At 45.0% G+C, this 18268-nt stretch overlaps 1 protein-coding gene across 1 annotated transcript in view; it reads left to right on the top strand.

Annotated features, from left to right (window-relative positions):
• The window catches only part of SNX4 (sorting nexin 4), a 38757-nt gene that overhangs the window by 17946 nt on the left and 2543 nt on the right, over positions 1 to 18268 (top strand). Inside the window, exons 7-11 of the mRNA XM_088519558.1 lie at positions 2634 to 2706; positions 4184 to 4245; positions 5755 to 5820; positions 9940 to 10029; positions 11209 to 11308. Of these exons, the coding sequence (XP_088375684.1) occupies positions 2634 to 2706; positions 4184 to 4245; positions 5755 to 5820; positions 9940 to 10029; positions 11209 to 11308 (391 nt within the window). The remainder of the gene's footprint in view (positions 1 to 2633; positions 2707 to 4183; positions 4246 to 5754; positions 5821 to 9939; positions 10030 to 11208; positions 11309 to 18268) is intronic.

The raw sequence follows: 18268 nt of genomic DNA, 5'->3' as shown, positions 1-18268 counted from the left end.
ACTTGAGCGTCTCGGCCGTTATGAGTGGCACCCTCTCCTGCTGCATCCTGCGGCCGCAGCGGCTCCTCCGGGCGGGCGCTGTCCCTGTCCTCGGCTCCTCGGCTTGCTGCTCGTGTCCTGGCTGCCGCAGGAGCCCGTCCCGGGCTCACACACACATTCACCGCTGTGGGGAGCGGGGCCTTCCCGGGAAGCCCCGCGTCCTGGAGCGGGAAGGGCGGCTGCAGTCCGGGCGGCCGTGCCTCCGACCCAAAGCAAAGCTAGGGGCTTCCAGCACTGGAAATGGAGCTACTCCGTTAGCTCAAATTTAGCCTGGAAATTGAACCTCTTCCTCTGGCGTGCAATTGATAGCTTTTCTGATGGAATTACGTGGCGACAGAAGTGTTGCTTTTGGATACTTAAGGGTAAATATGTAGTTCCGCTCCTGCCGGCCTCTCCAGTTCAGTCTGATGGCACCCATCCTCTTGTTCTCCATCTGTGTTTTGAATCAAAACAATAGCCTTCCTCCTGGTGAAAGGTTCTTTTAGAAAACACTAAGCCCTTTCCTAAGACAAAATTAAAACCAAAGCTTTCCTTTTCTGTCAGGTTGCTCGATGAGGTGGTTTGTTCTTTGTAGAATAGTTCTGTTCTTGTGATATCTTCTCCCACAAAACAGGAAAATGGTAGTGTCCCCTCCACTCTAGGTCTGAGTAAAATGTACAGTCACTTCTTTTTAAGTGGTATCTTCTGAAAATGAAATATTTTTCTTTGATGTTGCCCTAAGATACTTTCCAGAGGAAACCTGGCAGTGTCCCTACAGAGGTCTCATTTGATCTGTTCTTCATTTGCATTTGAAGTTCTACTAAAATAGCTCAAATGTCTTAAATATCTAGACTGTTGGTAACGTTGCAGAACCAGTGCAACTGAGGGAAAAGAACTGGGCTTGTTTCAGTTATTCGGAGTGCCAGAACTGTGTCTTGCCTCACAACTTGTGGTGCACTGGAAAGTAAACATCCCTCTCCGAACTCAGTTTGGAAAATTATTTCATAATTGAGTGTTTTTCTAATGTGAACCTTCAATAGGACTTGAGCAGATGCTTGAAATAAACCTCTGATCTGTGACATCACCCATCTCCTGCAATGTGTTTTTTAGAAAATCTCCCTTTTTAAAAAATTCTCAGCTGCCTTCACCAAAGATTGGGGTGAAGTGAGGGGATAGTGACATCTATTTTGTTTGTGCTTTTCTGAGACAATAAAATGAAGGCAACTTGGTGCTAATGTGATCTTTGGAGGAGGAATTGGCATGGACAAAGATAGTGTCCGGGGCTTGAGCAGTGGTATCAAGGTCCCGGGTTTCTGACACTTGCCTTCGGAGAGCAGGCATTCCCAAAAGCTTTCTTGCTGCAGAACAGGATAAATAAAACTTTCCGATATAAATTTCTGGAGTGCAAAGGGAAGTCTTCCTGAACTGAAGGCAGACTCTTTAATCTTTTATTCCAAATTCAATTATTTCAAATATCTTCACTGTTCGTGTCTGCAGCTGCCTGACATGCAGCCCTTGTGCATATTTTATAACGTGTAAACTGAAAAGATTATTCTCTAAAGCCCACTGTGCAGATCAATGCCTGTATTTTTCACATGCGCTTTCCCTGCTTTTAATTTTTTGTATACTTTAACCCTACACATGTCATACTTGTATAGAGGATGCTCCCTGGAGATCAAAAATAGAAATGACAAAGTTTTTACTTTCTGAATACAGACATGAGCTTTTTTTAGGGAAGACTTCCTGGCAGGGGAAGAAGAAACGTTAAATGAAACCCCTGGAATTTTGTACTTGGTCACCCAAAACAACTGACCTGAGTTACCTCAGACCTCATGGGTACAGACTATGAAATACAAAGTCTGACTGTGCGTGTGGTGGGAGGAGGGGGGAAAACTTGCCTTTTATAGGATCATAGAATGCTTAAGGTTGGAAGGGACCTCGAGAGGTCATCTAGTCCAACCCCCCTGCACACTCAGGGTCACCTAGAGCACGTGGCACAGGGTGGCATCCAAGTGGATTTTGAAGATCTCCAGAGAAGGAGACTCCACAGCCTCTCTGGGCAGCCTGTTCCAGTGCTCTGTCACCCTCACTGTCAAGAATTTTTTCCTTAAGTTCATTCTATTTTATTTTTATGCTTAGTATCAGCCAAGAGACTAGTTTCAGTCTTCCGATCCTTAATTCCAGTTGTCATCTTCTATTTTTTCTTGTGCGCCTCATGCCTCCGTGGCTGCTCACGAGTTAGGTGTTTGTGCCATAGGTGGCATTAACGTGTGCGCAGGTGGCTCTGGCTGTGGTTTGTACAGTTTCATACGTAACTAGGGGCAATGACTATCCACCAACTCTTCCTTTTTTACAGCCCACTTTTTAAAAGTAGTAATTTGATTAAGGAGGAAAAAAAATGGAAGATTTTATTTCATAAAATTCTAGCTCTCGTTCAGCATCTGCATACAAAAAGTTGGTAGCCATGTCAGCATTGAGTATTTGTTCTAGGGGAGTTAAACTCTGCAGCAGCTTCTTTAGGTATCTTCAGCTAATTCCTGTTAACATAATTCACGTTTCTTCTCGCTGGCTGTGGCGTGGTGGCTAATGATGTACTATCTGTTTCCTGCTCCCAGGAGGTTTACTGAGCTCAAACACTACAGCGATGAACTGCAGTCTGTCATATCACACCTTCTGCGAGTCAGAGCTGTAAGTATTTCCCATGTGCGTCGTGACAAATAGTATCATTTATTTATAAGGCAGCATTTCTTGTTCAGGCAAAAGAACTGGTACATATGTCCTAGGATAAGGAAACTCCACCTGAAGGGATCCGATTTAGGAGTTTGGGGGCAGGGGGTGTTAACCTGGTGCAGATTTTTGGGGAAAAAGTTCCAAATGTGGCAGTGTAGTTTGACAATCCCTGGAGGAGCGAGTGTGTGTGTTAGGTTATCTGCGTGCTCCCCTAATGGTCACCTGTGAGAAGATGCCCAGTTCTCTGTGCTCAGCAGGGAAGTTTATTTTTGCTGGATGTCTAGGTTGCAAAGGGGCCTGAAAAATAGCTTCATGGTGCTGACACGTAATACGCTATTTTCCAGAGCTTGTAGTCTGAACTGTGCATGTGTCCCAGCACACTTCTGTTTTCCTTTTGGCTTATACTTCAATCCGTCATGAATAATGTTCCTTTTAATGATGAGAACAATTATGTCATGCAATCAAGATAGTCTATGGGTTTAGAGCGAAGATTTAAAAAAAAAAAAAAAAAAAAAAGGCCACAAAAAGGAAATAGGAAATTAGAGCTCCAGTAATGAGGAGTGCGGTACTGTTCTAGAGCATGTTCAACAGGGATTTAGTTTTTGATGAAAGTGCTGCAGGGGCTGATGGTAATTGATTGCCCTGATGAGCTGAGGCACTTGACAGGATTAATCCCTGGTATTCTGGTAACAGCGGCGGCTTCTCAGTGCTCTGATTTGCTTGCCCTTCCTTGTACTGCTTTGACAAGCAGCTGTAGCTCTTATGCCACTGGAGCTTAATTATGGGTGCATCCCAATTACCTGGGCACCATCAGCATTACAAGTCACACTTCAGAATGTGCGTGTCCACTTTTCTTCTGATGTTTCCTGCCAGCCTTGTAGTGCTGCCTGCAGCAGGCACTGCCTCCCCAGGCAGCTGAAAGGGCCCATCTAGCCTCAGCAACAAGCTCTGCACCGGGTAGCTCATTTCCTTTCCTTCCTTGCAGAGTGTGGAAAAATCGGGTCACTTGTTAAGAGTTTTAGGGAAGCTTTCCCTGCAGTTCTTGATGGCAGGATGGGTTTTTGTATTGCCATCTTTACATTAAGAAAGCAAACTCGTATATAAATGTAGCACTATTCAGGTAAGGAAGACTGCCTTGTGTCTGGCTGTCAAAAACAGAGTTCACTACAGTGACCAATTTCTCTGTAGGCGTATCCTGTAAAAGAGTGCTTTCAAAGCAATGCTTGATGTGTTATTTGTCTGTATAGCTTTGCTATGGTTGTGAGGTCAGTCTTTTAAAGGCTTCATGCTGGTGGTATTTTTGACTCTGTTTCTGGGGACTGATGTCTACTCTTGTTTACCTGTGTGAAAACATAAGGCTTTAGCTGGGGGCTCATATTTGGGATTTTTATAAATCAAGTGCATTTTAAAAATCACCTTCTCTAAAATGTTGTAGAGGGTAGCAGACCGGCTATATGGTGTCTATAAAGTCCATGGAAACTATGGAAGAGTTTTCAGGTAAGAATTCATCTAATTTTTAAGAATGTGTGCAGTGAGTGTAGCGAATGTATTTGTACATTATATTTTCAAAACCATAACAGCACGTCTGAAACATTTCAACATTTGCTGTGGAAAAACTCTTGTATTGCAGTATTAATGAGCTTCCTACTTTGGATATAATGATCTCTGGAGCTGCTGGCCTTAATCTCAACTGGTAGAGTTTAGTTGTTTTTTTAATAATACTGTTTTTTATTCAGAGCTTAAGTTTCTGTTGTGGAGTGGCATTTTTAACCATTTTTTCAGAGTGCAGTTTATTGACTATTTTCATGCAGTTGTCACTGAAGCATCCAGATCCTCTTATATTTAAAAAAAAAAAAAAAAAAAAAAGAGAAACAGAATAGATACAGTTGATTTTACGTGACTTTTGCCAATTGTTTTTTGATTTATACGAGTGAATTGTATGCTCAAGTTTTCCATCTCACTGGAGAGTTAAAGAATCTAAACTTCTGGTTAAGGGAAACCTCCTGCTTCTACACTCTGTTCAAGTGCTAAATTTAATTCTCTGGGTTAATGGATTGCAGATGTCTTTCTCATTGGAGGTTTTAAAGTGAAATTAGGTGTAGTTCTGTAATAACACAAAGACAAACAAATGTCAACATTAGCAGAGTGGAATGTTTATGAGAAAGTGAAGGACAGAATAGATGAATTAGATGTAAATTATGTGAAATACAAGGGGGGACCCTTTTTCCCTTCTCTGAGATATTACTGATGTAATCCTTATAACTAATAAATCTCGTAAGATTTCACAGCACTGAAAACACAATTAAAATTGCTCTGTGTGTACTTAACTGTCCAGAACAAGTCTCTTGCTATCGTTTTTGCAGTTGTTTTCTACTTTATCAGAGTGATCTCCCTAATGTGAAAAGGGAGATACAGTAATGGGGTGGCTATAACTTGATATTTTTCTAATGAATAGAACTAAGCAGCAATCTGTGGTGAAAATAGAAAACACACAGCAAACTGTTTCGGAGGAGTTAAAACGCTTGCAAATGTCAAACCCCCAGATTCTGGTTTCTGAAATGAGAGGTTTCTACATGAAGTATTTTGAGTCTGAAGAGCTCAGTTTCTTTCTGGTAAACAAGTTGGATTGAGTTCTGTTTTAGAGTTCTTTCCCTGTTGTTTTCCTTCTTTTTAAAAATATTTTGAATACCTGTACCTTGTTCTCTCTCTTTTTTTCTGTGCAGATTTAAATAGCTAAATCTGGGTTTTTAAACAAGATTCTTCCTGGTACCCACAACCCTGAAGTGTGTGTGTGTTTAGAGGGCAGGGGCAGTTGTTTGCCACAGTGTCTTGATATTAACTGGCCAGGGCCACTGCTTAGAAGGGGGCGAAACATTTTGGCTGAGCGCAGATCGGAGGCAGTTTCCATTCAGGTGTCACCTGGAAAGAAACTATATACAGGATGCAGCTTATTAACTTCCCTTACCCTTCACGTGTGATGTTGTTTCTCGTTTGTTTTTCCTGCAGCGAGTGGAGTGCAATAGAAAAGGAGATGGGGGACGGGCTGCAGAGTGCTGGCCACCACATGGATGTGTAAGTAGTGACTGAATATCTGATGGTTTGATGTAAGCCAGATGCAGAGCTCCCCCTCCTTCCTCTCTTCTCCCCCAGCCCCAAAGTACGTACAAGAAGTGTACTGAGTAACTTGGGGGTACATTTTTTTCCTAGGTATACAGCGTTTTGGTGATTTGGATGCAGACGCACTTTTAGTATCCATGTACTGCATTAAGTAGCTCGAAAGGTCTCAGGAGAACCAGAAGGGTTTCTTTTTTATTATTATTTTGAAACTGTAGAAGTGTTTGGAATTCTTCCAGCTTTTCTTTTAAGCTACTATGCCAGAATTTGGTGGAATAGAACTTTAATGCACTGCAGACCTGATGAGATCCTTTTGTTTTTGATAGCAGTATTTTGTACCATGCAGTAGATGGTACACAGATTTGAAATTAATTACAGAAAGTTAAGAACTTTAATTATTATTAAGCCAAAACTTTAATGAATTCTTGAATCAAATACTGACTGGATGTAATAAAGCTGAGAATCCTCCCTCTCTGCTGCTTTGGAGTTAGTTGGCAGAGCATGTGAAATGCAGCCTTCAGAATAAGAGTCTAGGGCTGAAGAGCTCTCACAGTGGAATTGTAGGCTCCCATTTTTTGTTTTTCAGGTAGCAATATACTGTAGATTAAACAGTATAACTTACTATCACTCTGATTCCTTGTTCATATTCAGGCACTGCAGAAAAGTAACAACTCTTTCAAGCGATGGTGACATTTCATCAGGCACCATTTTTTTCTTTGTGCACTGTAATTCACATAGAAATAGTTATCAGTTTCAGCTTACAAAGCACACTTGCCTATGCAGTACTGTTGGTCTGCTGTAATCGGTGTTGTGCCTTGTCAAATGAAAGCTTTGGAGAGCCTTGCCAAGCTGCCTTCAGTTTCTTCAAAAGAATTCTGGTTTTATCACATCTTTAAGAACTTGAACCCTTCTGAATAATGTATTCACACCCGTATGTTTTGGCTAATACGATACTTTGCACCTGAAAGAGCTATTGTGCTTTCCAAGTAAAAGACTCCAGAGAATAAAGAAATGGCAATACATTTTACTAAAAACAAACAAACAGAAAAGAGCAGTGTAAAGCATATGCCTTAGTTATGCAAAAATAACATTGTAGCATCCTAACATTTCATATAATGACATTGAATTCTATAGTAATGAGTAGGGAGAGACATGCAAGTAGGTTTTGCTGATGGAAATACACCATACAAGAGCATGAAACATCTAGAGGTGCTTAACTGAATAAAAGAAATGGGATTGACTTCTCAGGAGGCCACATTTTCTGCAGATAGCAGAGAGGTTTTGAGTTTGTCCTTCACGCAGCTGGAGTTAAAGATCCAGCGTAACAGGGGCGAGTTTTTGGGCAACTTTAACCACTCCATGATCTGCAGTAGCTTTCCCTGATTTCCCTCGTGCTCTGATGGCCTCATCCAGCCATAATCTCGCAGTGAGAAGCAGGCACGAGAGAGGGGCTGTGAGATTCAGGAGCTCCTGCAGTGACCCGTGCGGTCTCCTGCTGGTCAGGTTCATATCTGTGGTCTCCTGCAAGTGCAACTTGCCAGCCCAGTTAGCATTCCCATAACATCCAGCCACGAGGAGGTTGTTGCAACAGCAAGCTCTGAGAAGGTTTCTTAATATAGATGTTAAACTTTAAAACAAACTTAATTATTCTCTATATACCCCATATGCTGTAGTCTTTATTGGGTGTTTATTTAAACTTTGGAGTTGTTATCACTTTAGAATGATGTAAAACTGCTTAGTATTTGGGGAAGACAGCCCCAAGCAGCTTGGGGGTGGGCAAGATGAGGCTTGCTAAGTAGTAGAAAACAAGTATGCTGAGAAAGCTCAAGTGAATGGCTGTAATTCTACCGTATAAAGATCAAAGAAAGAAATGCTAAATGCATAGTCCTTTACGCTATAAATGAGTGACCCTTTATCTCTGAGTCAACTAGCCTGTCTTTACAGATGGAGCCAGTCTGGGTGAGGAATGGGTTTTAGCTGAAGATTCCCATGAAGAGTGGAAATATCTAATGTATCTTTAGGACTTACCACAGTTTTTCTTTTAAAGGTTTTCCATGATTTGCCTACCTCTTTAGGAAGAAGTGTTTAAACTTTAGCTCAGTCGAATATAGTTTTTAAACTATTTCTTTATACCAAGTATCTCTGTGAAAATGGGAGATTTGATGGAGCTTTGATTTGTTTGAGGTTTTTTGTGTGTCTTTTTCTGGGTGTGTGGGGTTCTTTAGAGTCTTTTTCTGCCTCAGATGAGCTCTAGCACTGTGCTAAACATTGTTGAAACCGTGATGTGGTCCATCTGCTGCCCTGAGAAATCTTACCACTAAGTAAACTATTGTACTTCAGGACTTAAAAAAAAATGAAGAGAACGCCACATATGAGCGATGTGGCTGGAGAATTTTCTCCCAAAACATGTATTTTTCAACAGTGTAGACTTCTTGGTTACTTCGATTCGTATTATGAATTCTTGTGCTGTCTGTTCTTTTACCCCTTCCACTTTGACTGGTTTGTTGTTGCTGGCTCCTTGCTGTGTTGTGCTTCCTTATCACACCTCGCCTTGGTGGGGCTCTTGCTGGGTGTGCTCAGGATGACGTTTTGATTTCACAGAACATCAAAATAACTTATCCTACTTGCAAACTTTAACATCAAAACCAACCAATACCTACTTGAACAGATGAGCTTACATCTGTACCTTTCCCTCGGGCTTCGCATTCATCCAGTTGCTCAACAAGTAGCTGTTGCCCACTTGAAGAGCCTTAGTTCACGTTCCCTGTGTCAGCAAACCTGATGCAGGTCTGATATCTCTGCCAGATACCTCCCATCTAGAGAAGGGGTCTAGCAGGGCCATAGCTGCTCTTTCCATAGCCCTCAGTGGAGGGATCTCCTGTCCTCTTCCAGGTCGCTTGACCAGCTCTCTTTCAGCTTAAGACTGTGCCACTTCTTCCTTAGAGCAATTACTAGAGAGGAATAGGATTAAATTAAAGAATTCAAAGACCTAGTGAAATCCTTGAAGCCAGGAGGCCTCGATGCCTTTGGGTGGCATTGCTAGACAAGCATGGATGCATGCTCACTTCGAAGAGCCTCTCACCCTGGAAATACTTAGTTCCTATTCCTCTTTTTCAGGGATTGCCACTCTAGAGTCTAAACGGAATTGGCAGAATCAATGGAGGCATGTGAGACAGGATCTCATTCATCCTGTTCTTCTGTGTTGATTCTTGACCTGGGTTGCTGACTGAAGTGGCATCTGACTTTGGTCCCTGCACCAGTGCAGTTGGCTTTTGGGAGGTGGCCTGTCCAAGCACAGTCACCTTGATTAAGGAGAGCCTAGCGCTTACTGCCCCATAAGCAGTATAAGCTACAAGAAAAGTCGTGCTGTGTTTCATAGATCTCATAGTTGGCCAAAGCGGTGAAACTCTTACTGAGGACAGAAGCTGTGGAGTTAATCCAAGCTTTTTTGCCTCAGAAGATTTCTGAGCAACTGCCTTTTAGGGAGAATTGCTGTGCGTGACCTGTACAGCAGATGAAGCAGCAGTTCCTGCTGCTGAAGCATTCAGGGAAGTGAAAGACCCAGTGCTGGAGTGTGCAGAGCACGGCCACACGTTGGGTAGCAGATCTGGAAGCTGCTCTGTAAAAGCTGCCCCTTTGCTTTTCCGAAGATGCCACGTTCTCATCCCTAGGGGTGAAGCTCTCTGTCCTGCAGCGTTTCTTCTGCACTGTATCTCTCTTGCCTTGGTGCTGGCTTTTGACAGTGCATTGAAGAAAAGGAATACATTTTCCTCTCTTTTCCTGTAATAAGAACTGCCTCATCTTCAGCAGGAAATTTATGATAAATCTGATACTTGTCAAAAGATTTATTGTAGTAACAACCTAAGAAACAGTCTTGCGGGAGTGTTTATATTAGCCAGCTCAGAGCTTAATTAAAAACAAAACAGGGGGAAAAAAACTTTAGAAGTGCTTTTTCACTGTTGTATTTAATGACTTGTGATTCTGTCAAAGAAGTGTGCTCCCTTGTTACTGCGTGTGTAGTTTTTAAAGGTTAAACGTAGCAATCTGATACTTAACAAGAGGCTGTGTTGTCACCAGATACGCAGCTTCTATCGATGACATACTGGAAGAAGAGGAGCATTATGCAGATCAGCTGAAAGAATATCTCTTCTATGCAGAAGCACTACGGTACGTGCAGAAATGAAAACTGTAATCTCTTGCTTTAGCATAGTGTTGGTGTTGAGTTTAATGTTTTTATTCCTAGAGCACAAGATGCCAAACTAATGTGATAATCTTCAGATTTTTACAGTGTTATTTTGCTTGCTCATCTTTGCCATAAGGGACAAAAACAGGTGGAACTGACCTTGTCAATAATAAAATGGCAGAGATGTTAAACTCTAGATATGATAGGAGATAATACTACCCATTTTCTCGGCTCCCTTGATTTTATATAATAGGTGCTCCAGCGTGCTGTAAGGATGCTGCAGCTTTCAAATGAGATGGGCCACGGAAGTTAGGACTGGTTTCAGCTGTTACAGATCCTTGCAAGTTGTAGAGTGCCCTGTATGATGTTGGCTGCACAGTATTGCTCAGATAAATAATGATTTTTAGATGAGCCTTCAATCTTGGGCTCACATTCTAAGGGCAGTTGCTCCTCTAGAAGCAGAGCTACAGGCCTGTGGCCGTGAGTGCTGCGTGGCTGCGCTGAGTGCTCAGGGGTCCCCACTCAGAGAGGGCCCGCGGGGCTGGGGAATTCCGGGTGTCGCGTGTGCCAGCTGCTCCCTGCCATCCCAGGGAGAGCAGAGCCCCTCGTGCAGGGAGTGCTCGTGTCACGTCGCCAGGCTGCCCGCACCAGGGCTTGCCGCAGGTGCCCACGGCCAGCAGAAACCCTCCGGTCCCGGTGCAGGCACTGTGTGAATCCAGGAGCTGAATGAATCCAGCTGCTTGCTCCATTGCTTAGAAAATAAAATGGGAAGAATTTTACCATTGATGCTGTGGCAGGTACCATGTTCAGGTACCTCTTCTCATAGCTGTCGTTTTCCTCTAATGGATTTTGCAAAATTACTTTAAAGGAACAAGTAGGTGGTAAGGTTTGTATTACCCAGAGTGTCTTGGAATGAGTCTAGGAAGAGGAGCAGAAAAGCAGAACGGTGCTGTATTAATAACTTTCTACTTTGATCTAAGCTTGTGTAGCTGCAGCATTTGCAGAGTTACACATTCTGTGATAAGGCTGTTGAATTCGAGTTAGAAAATAACCGAGTATGCTGTCTGCCAAAAAAAATACTTGTATCACTTGTGAAGTTTAAATGGAGGGAAATGTAGCAAAGCAGTATTATGTGTCAGATCTTTTGTTGCTTCTTTTTTCAGGGCAGTTTGCAGGAAACATGAGTTAATGCAGTATGACTTGGAAATGGCTGCACAGGACCTAACATCTAAGAAACAGCAATGTGAGGAGCTGGCAACAGGCGTGAGTCATTTTCCACTTTCTTCTCCAAGATGGTGTATGTGGATTGTATCTTTTTTCTGTTTTTGCTTTTGCCAAGATGCTTAGAATGGCATCTACACGGGGCTACTATGCAGAAGGCTGGTTGCTGTTTATGGGAAGTATATGGGCTATAGGCTTTCAAGGGTTGAAATACCTTGGTTCATGGTGATACATGCTGCTTGTCTGACTTATTATTGAATAATGAGCAAATAAAAGGTTACAGGAAACATGACCTGAGCAGACTGTAGCAAGCTGTCATATCCTGTAGGGGGACATTGTACAGGGGGGTGCCTCTGACCGTCCTTAACCTGGACTGAAAAGGCTGACGTGCAGAATCACTGAATTTCAGTAAACAACTTTTAAGGAAGTGTCTCCTGTACTTGAGGAAGTTCCTAGGACTGAGATGCTGTTTTTAAATCTTGCGGTTAGACGCTTGGATACGGCTTAGCAACCTATGATATGTTAGCACATTAATGCTTGTAACCAATTACTGATGCTCTGCCGAGATGTTGCTATGCTAATTGCTATATATTGTGATACGTAACGCGAAATAAACGAAGTCAGTTCCAGCTTCTATGAAGTTGCTGTCTGGCATTCCTGACCCGCTCCAAGCTGCAACAAGTGGCGCCCGAACAGGGACCAGAACAGGGTCCAGTACAGGAACTTGGCACAACGGTGCGGGATTCCGGAGGACGACGTATGGGTGCAGCCGAGTGATCCGACCAAGAAGGTGGACCGGAGCGGGTAAGCCGGCCGTGAATGCGCACACGGGAAGACGGCGTGGGGTAACGGCTAGAAGCAGAATTCCCAGTGCACGTGTACATGGAGCGAGAAGCTGCTGAACAACTGCTGCTGGAGTTATTAGCAAAAAGGGAGGCAGCAGTGAGCACGAAGAAGCTGTATGAGTTGATTAAGTGGGCAAGGGGGAAAGGACATTTAAAGGAGCCACAACTTGTTTTTAGTATAACAGAGTGGCGTGAGATAGGGGACTCATTATGGGAAGCCACTCTGGAGGGCAACAAAACTGCCAAAGAACTGGGTCAAACTTGGCGCGAGGTGGCGAATCAGCTCAAGTGTATGCAGGCTGAAAAGAAAATGGTAGCAGCTGCGACGCAGATGCTGCAAGGGGAGGAATCGTCTCCCGAGGGATTGGCAGTGCAGAAGGGCCCCCTTGGACGAGGCGCTACTGCAGTCCCAAAGAGCACCGCCAAGGAGTTGATTGACAGCGTTCTCGGAGGCGGGTCTTCGCAATCTCAGCGTCCCTCGGAGCCACCACCTTTACCACCGGAACCTGTGCCAGCCGGATCGACCCCGACTCCCGAATCGCCAGACCAGCCGACCCCGACTCCCGAATCGCCAGACCAGCCGTCGGCGCCACCACCCCCGGCAGGGGCAGCTGGGAATAGACCACAGGAGCGACCGCCGGAGCGAAGCCGGGACCGACCCTCTGATAAACTGTTCCGAGAAGCCTCTAGAGCACTGGTTCAAGCTCAGGCAGATGGGCGAGCAACAGATGGGGGGTGGTCTGGGGCTTCCGAGGGGCGTTCGGGTCCGCGGGTTTCCTCTTCGCGTTGGTCTGGGGTTATCAGGGATGTGATTCTGGAGGGTCAATGGGAGCCGGCTATGAGGGTAGCGTGCCCGGTAACCTTTGAGCCGGATGGTCAAGGGGGGGCAGCGGGTAAATGGGATCCGTTTGATTGGAAAATTTTGAGTCAATTAAGGGATACGGTCGTGCGTTGCGGGATCAAAGGCGAGCCCTCCAGACAAATGCTATCCTACATTTTTAACAGCGATATGCTTCTTCCTAGTGATTGTCAACAAATCGCAAAATTAATTTTGACACCGGGTCAGTTACTGTTATGGGAAAGACAGTGGGCAGCTCACGCGGCACGTGAATGCGCTGTGCCGCGGGGGCAGGATGACCCATTGTTTAATTTACAGCCCGAAACGGTCATAGGACAGGGAAACTTCGCGGATGTGGGGGGTGCAGATGCAGTATCCTCCTATTCTTTTGAGGCTCGTGACACAGACCGCCTTATCAGCGTTTATGTCTTTACCAGAGGAAAAGAAGGGGCCGTCTTTTGTAAATGTTAAACAGGGTGTGAACGAGCCCTTTGGTGAGTTTGTGGATCGTTTGCTTAAAGCTTTAGAGGAGATGGATGCGCTAGATGAAAGAACTAGGAGGCTTATGGCGCAGTCCTTAGCAGTTGAGAATGCTAATAAACGAACTAGGGATGTGCTGGTGACATTGCCTCAGGGAGTGTCCCTTGAGGAGATGCTTGAAGAGATCGTTCGTCGGGGTGTGGGAAACCCAGGAGCATTTTTAGGGACTCGGGTAGAGCAGGCATTGCTTGATTCAGCCGCTCAGCAGGCGCAAGCGACCCGAGTGTTAGCGGCGGCACTGCAACCCCTTGTGGGAAAGGGACAGAGGAAACGGCCGAGTGATGATGGCCCTAAGTGCTTCCGGTGTGGTCGTCGAGGACATATTCGGAAGAATTGTGATGAAGGGCGTGTTTGGTGCCCCCGATGTCAGACAGACACTCATTCCCAAAAGGCGTGCAGATCAGCCCCTGGTACTGTCTTTTCGGGAAACGGGAATGTGAGCGCGAACCCTGCCCGCGTGAGGAGAACAATGGTGCAGGGGGGGAGCTCTGGCTGCCTGCCACAAGGGGAAGCCTGGGCATTGACCTGGCAGCCGCAGTAAGCATCTGTCTACAAGATGCCTCCCCCGTGCGAATTCCTTCCCAGTTTAAAGGCTTACCTTGGTCAGGGAAAAGAATTGGGGGGTTGATATTGGGTCGATCTTCGGCGGGAATGTCTGGTATTTTTGTAATACCTGGGATTATTGATTCGGATTCGGAAGGGGTAATCGAAATGGTGGTATACACATTGACCCCACCGGTAACTATTGCTAAAGGTAGTAAATTGGCTCAATTAGTTCCTTTGCAGAATTTGTTAGGGGCTATTAATCCCCAAGCAGCTTCATTGCCGCCACGGAAGCAAAAAGGTTTTGGGTCCACAGGAGGACAAGCCCTCTTAACTCTAAACATGAAACATAGGCCATTAGTGAAGGTGCAAGTGAGTTTCCGGGGCCAAAGCGTGTGCTGTCAAGGGTTGATGGACACTGGTGCAGATTGCACCATTGTCTCAAGCGAGTGTTGGCCACGGCATTGGCCAAAAAGGATAGCCGCAGCGTGCATTGGAGGTGTAGGCGGGGTTCAACAAACAGAGGAAAGTGTTTACCCTGTACAGCTTACAATAGATGATCAAGTGGTCAGCACTCACGTGTCTATCCTGCCGTTGCCTGCTCCTATTCAAATGTTGATTGGCAGGGAGTGCATGGCTCAGCTAGGAGTGGTTCTCTCAACTGCGTCAAGACAGGGTTTTCCTTAGCGGCTACTGTTGAGCAGCCTGTTGCTATCACCTGGATAACAGAAGACCCTGTCTGGGTGGAGCAGTGGCCGCTAACGAAGGAGAGGCTGCAAATAGCGGAAGAGTTAGTAGAGGAACAGTTAAAGGCGGGTCATTTGGTGCCCTCCACTAGCCCATGGAATACACCAATCTTTGTTATTCCTAAGAAGTCAGGGAAGTGGAGGTTACTTCATGATCTTCATGCAGTTAATCAACAGATGCAGGCGATGGGGGCTTTACAGCCTGGCCTGCCTTCTCCTTCTATGATCCCGGAAAGTTGGTACTTGTTGATAATTGACTTAAAAGATTGTTTCTATACCATTCCGCTGCAGGCCCAGGACTCCGTCCGCTTTGCATTTACGCTACCATCCATAAATAGGGCAGCACCTGCTAGGCGTTATCAGTGGGTAGTGTTACCCCAAGGAATGAAGAACAGTCCAACAATGTGTCAATTGTTTGTGGCCGTGGCCCTGCAGCCATTGCGTACACAGTGGCCACATACATTGATCTATCATTATATGGATGATATCCTTTTTGCACGAGCAGAACCTATTACGGTAAAAGAGGAGGAAGTAATTTCAAAGGCCCTTCGGGAGCGAGGGTTGCAAATTGCACCTGAAAAGGTACAACGTACTCAGCCTTGGAAGTACTTGGGTTGGCTTATATCAGAGGCTACCATTAGGCCACAGAAAGTAGAATTGAAAGTGAGCCTGCGCACGTTGTCTGATGTGCAAACCTTTATGGGGGATTTGCAATGGGTACGGTCTGTCCTAGGTATTAGCAATGATGAGATTGCACCATTAGTGCCTTTACTAAAAGGTACTGACCCAGCGACGCCAATCAGCCTGACAGAGCAGCAACAACAGTGCCTTCGGAATCTCTCCCAGGTCTTGTCTCAGCGGTTAGCCTACCGCCGGAGGTTGGACCTCGGTATAACCTTACTACTGTTAAAGGGGCCGACTAGTTACGCTGCTGTAATTAGTCAGCTCATTAAAGAAAAAGGGGGAGAGACACAGGTATCGGTGCTAGAATGGGTATTCCCTGCAGTGCGTCCAAAAACAGCTATTGCGACACCCTTTGAGATTCTGGGATCTCTAATTCGGAAAGGTAGGGATCGGGTCGTAGCGATTGCAGGGGAAGAACCGAACATGATAGGTCTACCGATACAAAAGGGAGATTTAGAGTGGGCAATTAGGCACTCGACAGCTCTGCAGTTGGCGTTGTTGGATTTTTCAGGGGACATAATATCGCGCCCAGTGTCGGGGAAAATCGGTCACTTGTTAAACAGTTATGATTGGGTCGAATGCCCTAAGCGATCCAAGCGACCATTGCCAGATGCGGTAACGGCTTTCACAGATGCAGGTAAAAAATTGCGCTTGGCTGCAATTACCTGGCAGGATGGAGATCGATGGGAGTCTCAGACTTTATCCGCGGAGGAGAAGGATTCCCTTCAAACCTTGGAATTGAAAGCAGTAGTTTGGGCCTTCACCAAGTGGGTGTCGGTACCCTTGAATGTGGTCACTGACTCCTTATACGTAGCAGGAGTGGTAGACCGAATAGAAGGTGCCTTGATTAAGGCCATGGAGGATCAGCGATTGGGAAAGTTGTTCCTTCAATTAAGGAAGGCGATTATGATGAGGACTGAGTCTTACTGCGTGATACATATCCGTAGTCACACATGGGAACTAGGCCTAGGGGAAGGGAATGCCCGAGCAGATAGGTTGGTGAGTGTAGCCCCTCGGATGGGACCATTCAATCGGTTTGAAGCAGCAAGAGTGGGTCATGGAATGTTGCATACTAACGCTAAGGGTTTGGCAAGGCAGTTTGGAGTATCATTGGAAGATGCACGGGGAATTGTGCAGGCGTGCCCACAGTGTAGCCACCATGGTCCAGGATTGGGTATCGGGGTCAATCCGAGAGGACTGAGGGCCTTAGAGCTGTGGCAAATGGACGTCACTCATGTGTCGAGCTTTGGAAGATTGAAATATGTCCATGTTTGTGTGGATACCTTTTCTAAGGTCATATGGGCAACGGCACAGCCTGGAGAGAAGGCCATACACGTAAAAAAGCATTTGTTAACATACTTTGCAGCCTATGGGAGGACCTTGCACAATCGGTCGCCTTAGTATGATATGGCCACACGGGCCTCCTGGGAGCCGGAAAATAGCAGTTAGGCGACGAAGGAGTACAAAGGTTACTGTAGGTAGTGATTGCAATGATGATGTTAGTTTATGGAATGATTGGGAAATAATTTTTGCCTCCTTTTTTGTGCCGGGAGTGTCAGCTGCCCGAGCTCACAGGAACATTGAACGTCTTGCATGCTGGGCAGTTAAGCAGGCAAACGCAACCAGTACTGTGCTTAGTGAATTGTCAGATGGTTTAACCCAGGTACAACACGCTGTACTGCAAAACCGTGCCGCTATTGATTTCCTGCTTCTTGCTCACGGGCATGGGTGTCAGGACTTTGACAGAATGTGCTGCATGGACCTGCAAGATTACTCAGCAGCTATACATCGACAACTCCACGACTTGATCAAACATACGGAGAAAGTAACAAAAGATGTTGGGTTTTTCGGACTCGATGGGTTAACTGACTTGTTTGGAATCGGGGGAGGGATGAAATCGTTGGTGAAATCGCTACTAATGTTGTTACTATGGGGACTGTTGCTTGTAGTTGGTTTAATGATCGCTTGGACCTGTTTACGCGCTTTAATATCACGTTTGTTAAATGCCTTGTCACGTAATCCGAATCTGACACCTCAAGGTTGGCTTGCTTCTCGGGGACATTTGATCTAAAGAAAAAGGGGGAAATGTAGGGGGACATTGTACAGGGGGGTGCCTCTGACCGTCCTTAACCTGGACTGAAAAGGCTGACGTGCAGAATCACTGAATTTCAGTAAACAACTTTTAAGGAAGTGTCTCCTGTACTTGAGGAAGTTCCTAGGACTGAGATGCTGTTTTTAAATCTTGCGGTTAGACGCTTGGATACGGCTTAGCAACCTATGATATGTTAGCACATTAATGCTTGTAACCAATTACTGATGCTCTGCCGAGATGTTGCTATGCTAATTGCTATATATTGTGATACGTAACGCGAAATAAACGAAGTCAGTTCCAGCTTCTATGAAGTTGCTGTCTGGCATTCCTGACCCGCTCCAAGCTGCAACAATATCCCAAAGATAAAATATTGAGACTTCTGCAAGATTTCGTCTGCCTTTTAAAAGCTCAACATTAGTGATATGTGGTGTTATACCTATTCATACACTATTTTATGCAGTAGATACTAGCTAAAAAAGTCTGAACATATAATATAGCAATATTAAGAATTCTAAATATGTATGTTTGCAGCTATTCACATTCCATACAGAATCATTTTGTCTTTTTTCTTGTAACAAGACCCAAAACTTCAGTTTTTCCTCAGACTGGAGCAGGAAAGCTATCTGAAAATTCACTAGTGGTTGTGGAACAACTCACCTAAGCCTGGTCTGTGGGTTGTCCATAAGAGCTTGAGCATCAAGTCACTTAACGGTT

The sequence above is a fragment of the Tinamus guttatus genome, unplaced genomic scaffold, assembly GCF_059628265.1.
Source record: "Tinamus guttatus ecotype Peru unplaced genomic scaffold, ASM5962826v1 Tinamus_guttatus_pri_ptg000060l, whole genome shotgun sequence".
In the NCBI taxonomy this organism is placed as follows: domain Eukaryota; kingdom Metazoa; phylum Chordata; class Aves; order Tinamiformes; family Tinamidae; genus Tinamus; species Tinamus guttatus.
This window is presented reverse-complemented; position numbering and strand designations above follow the sequence as displayed.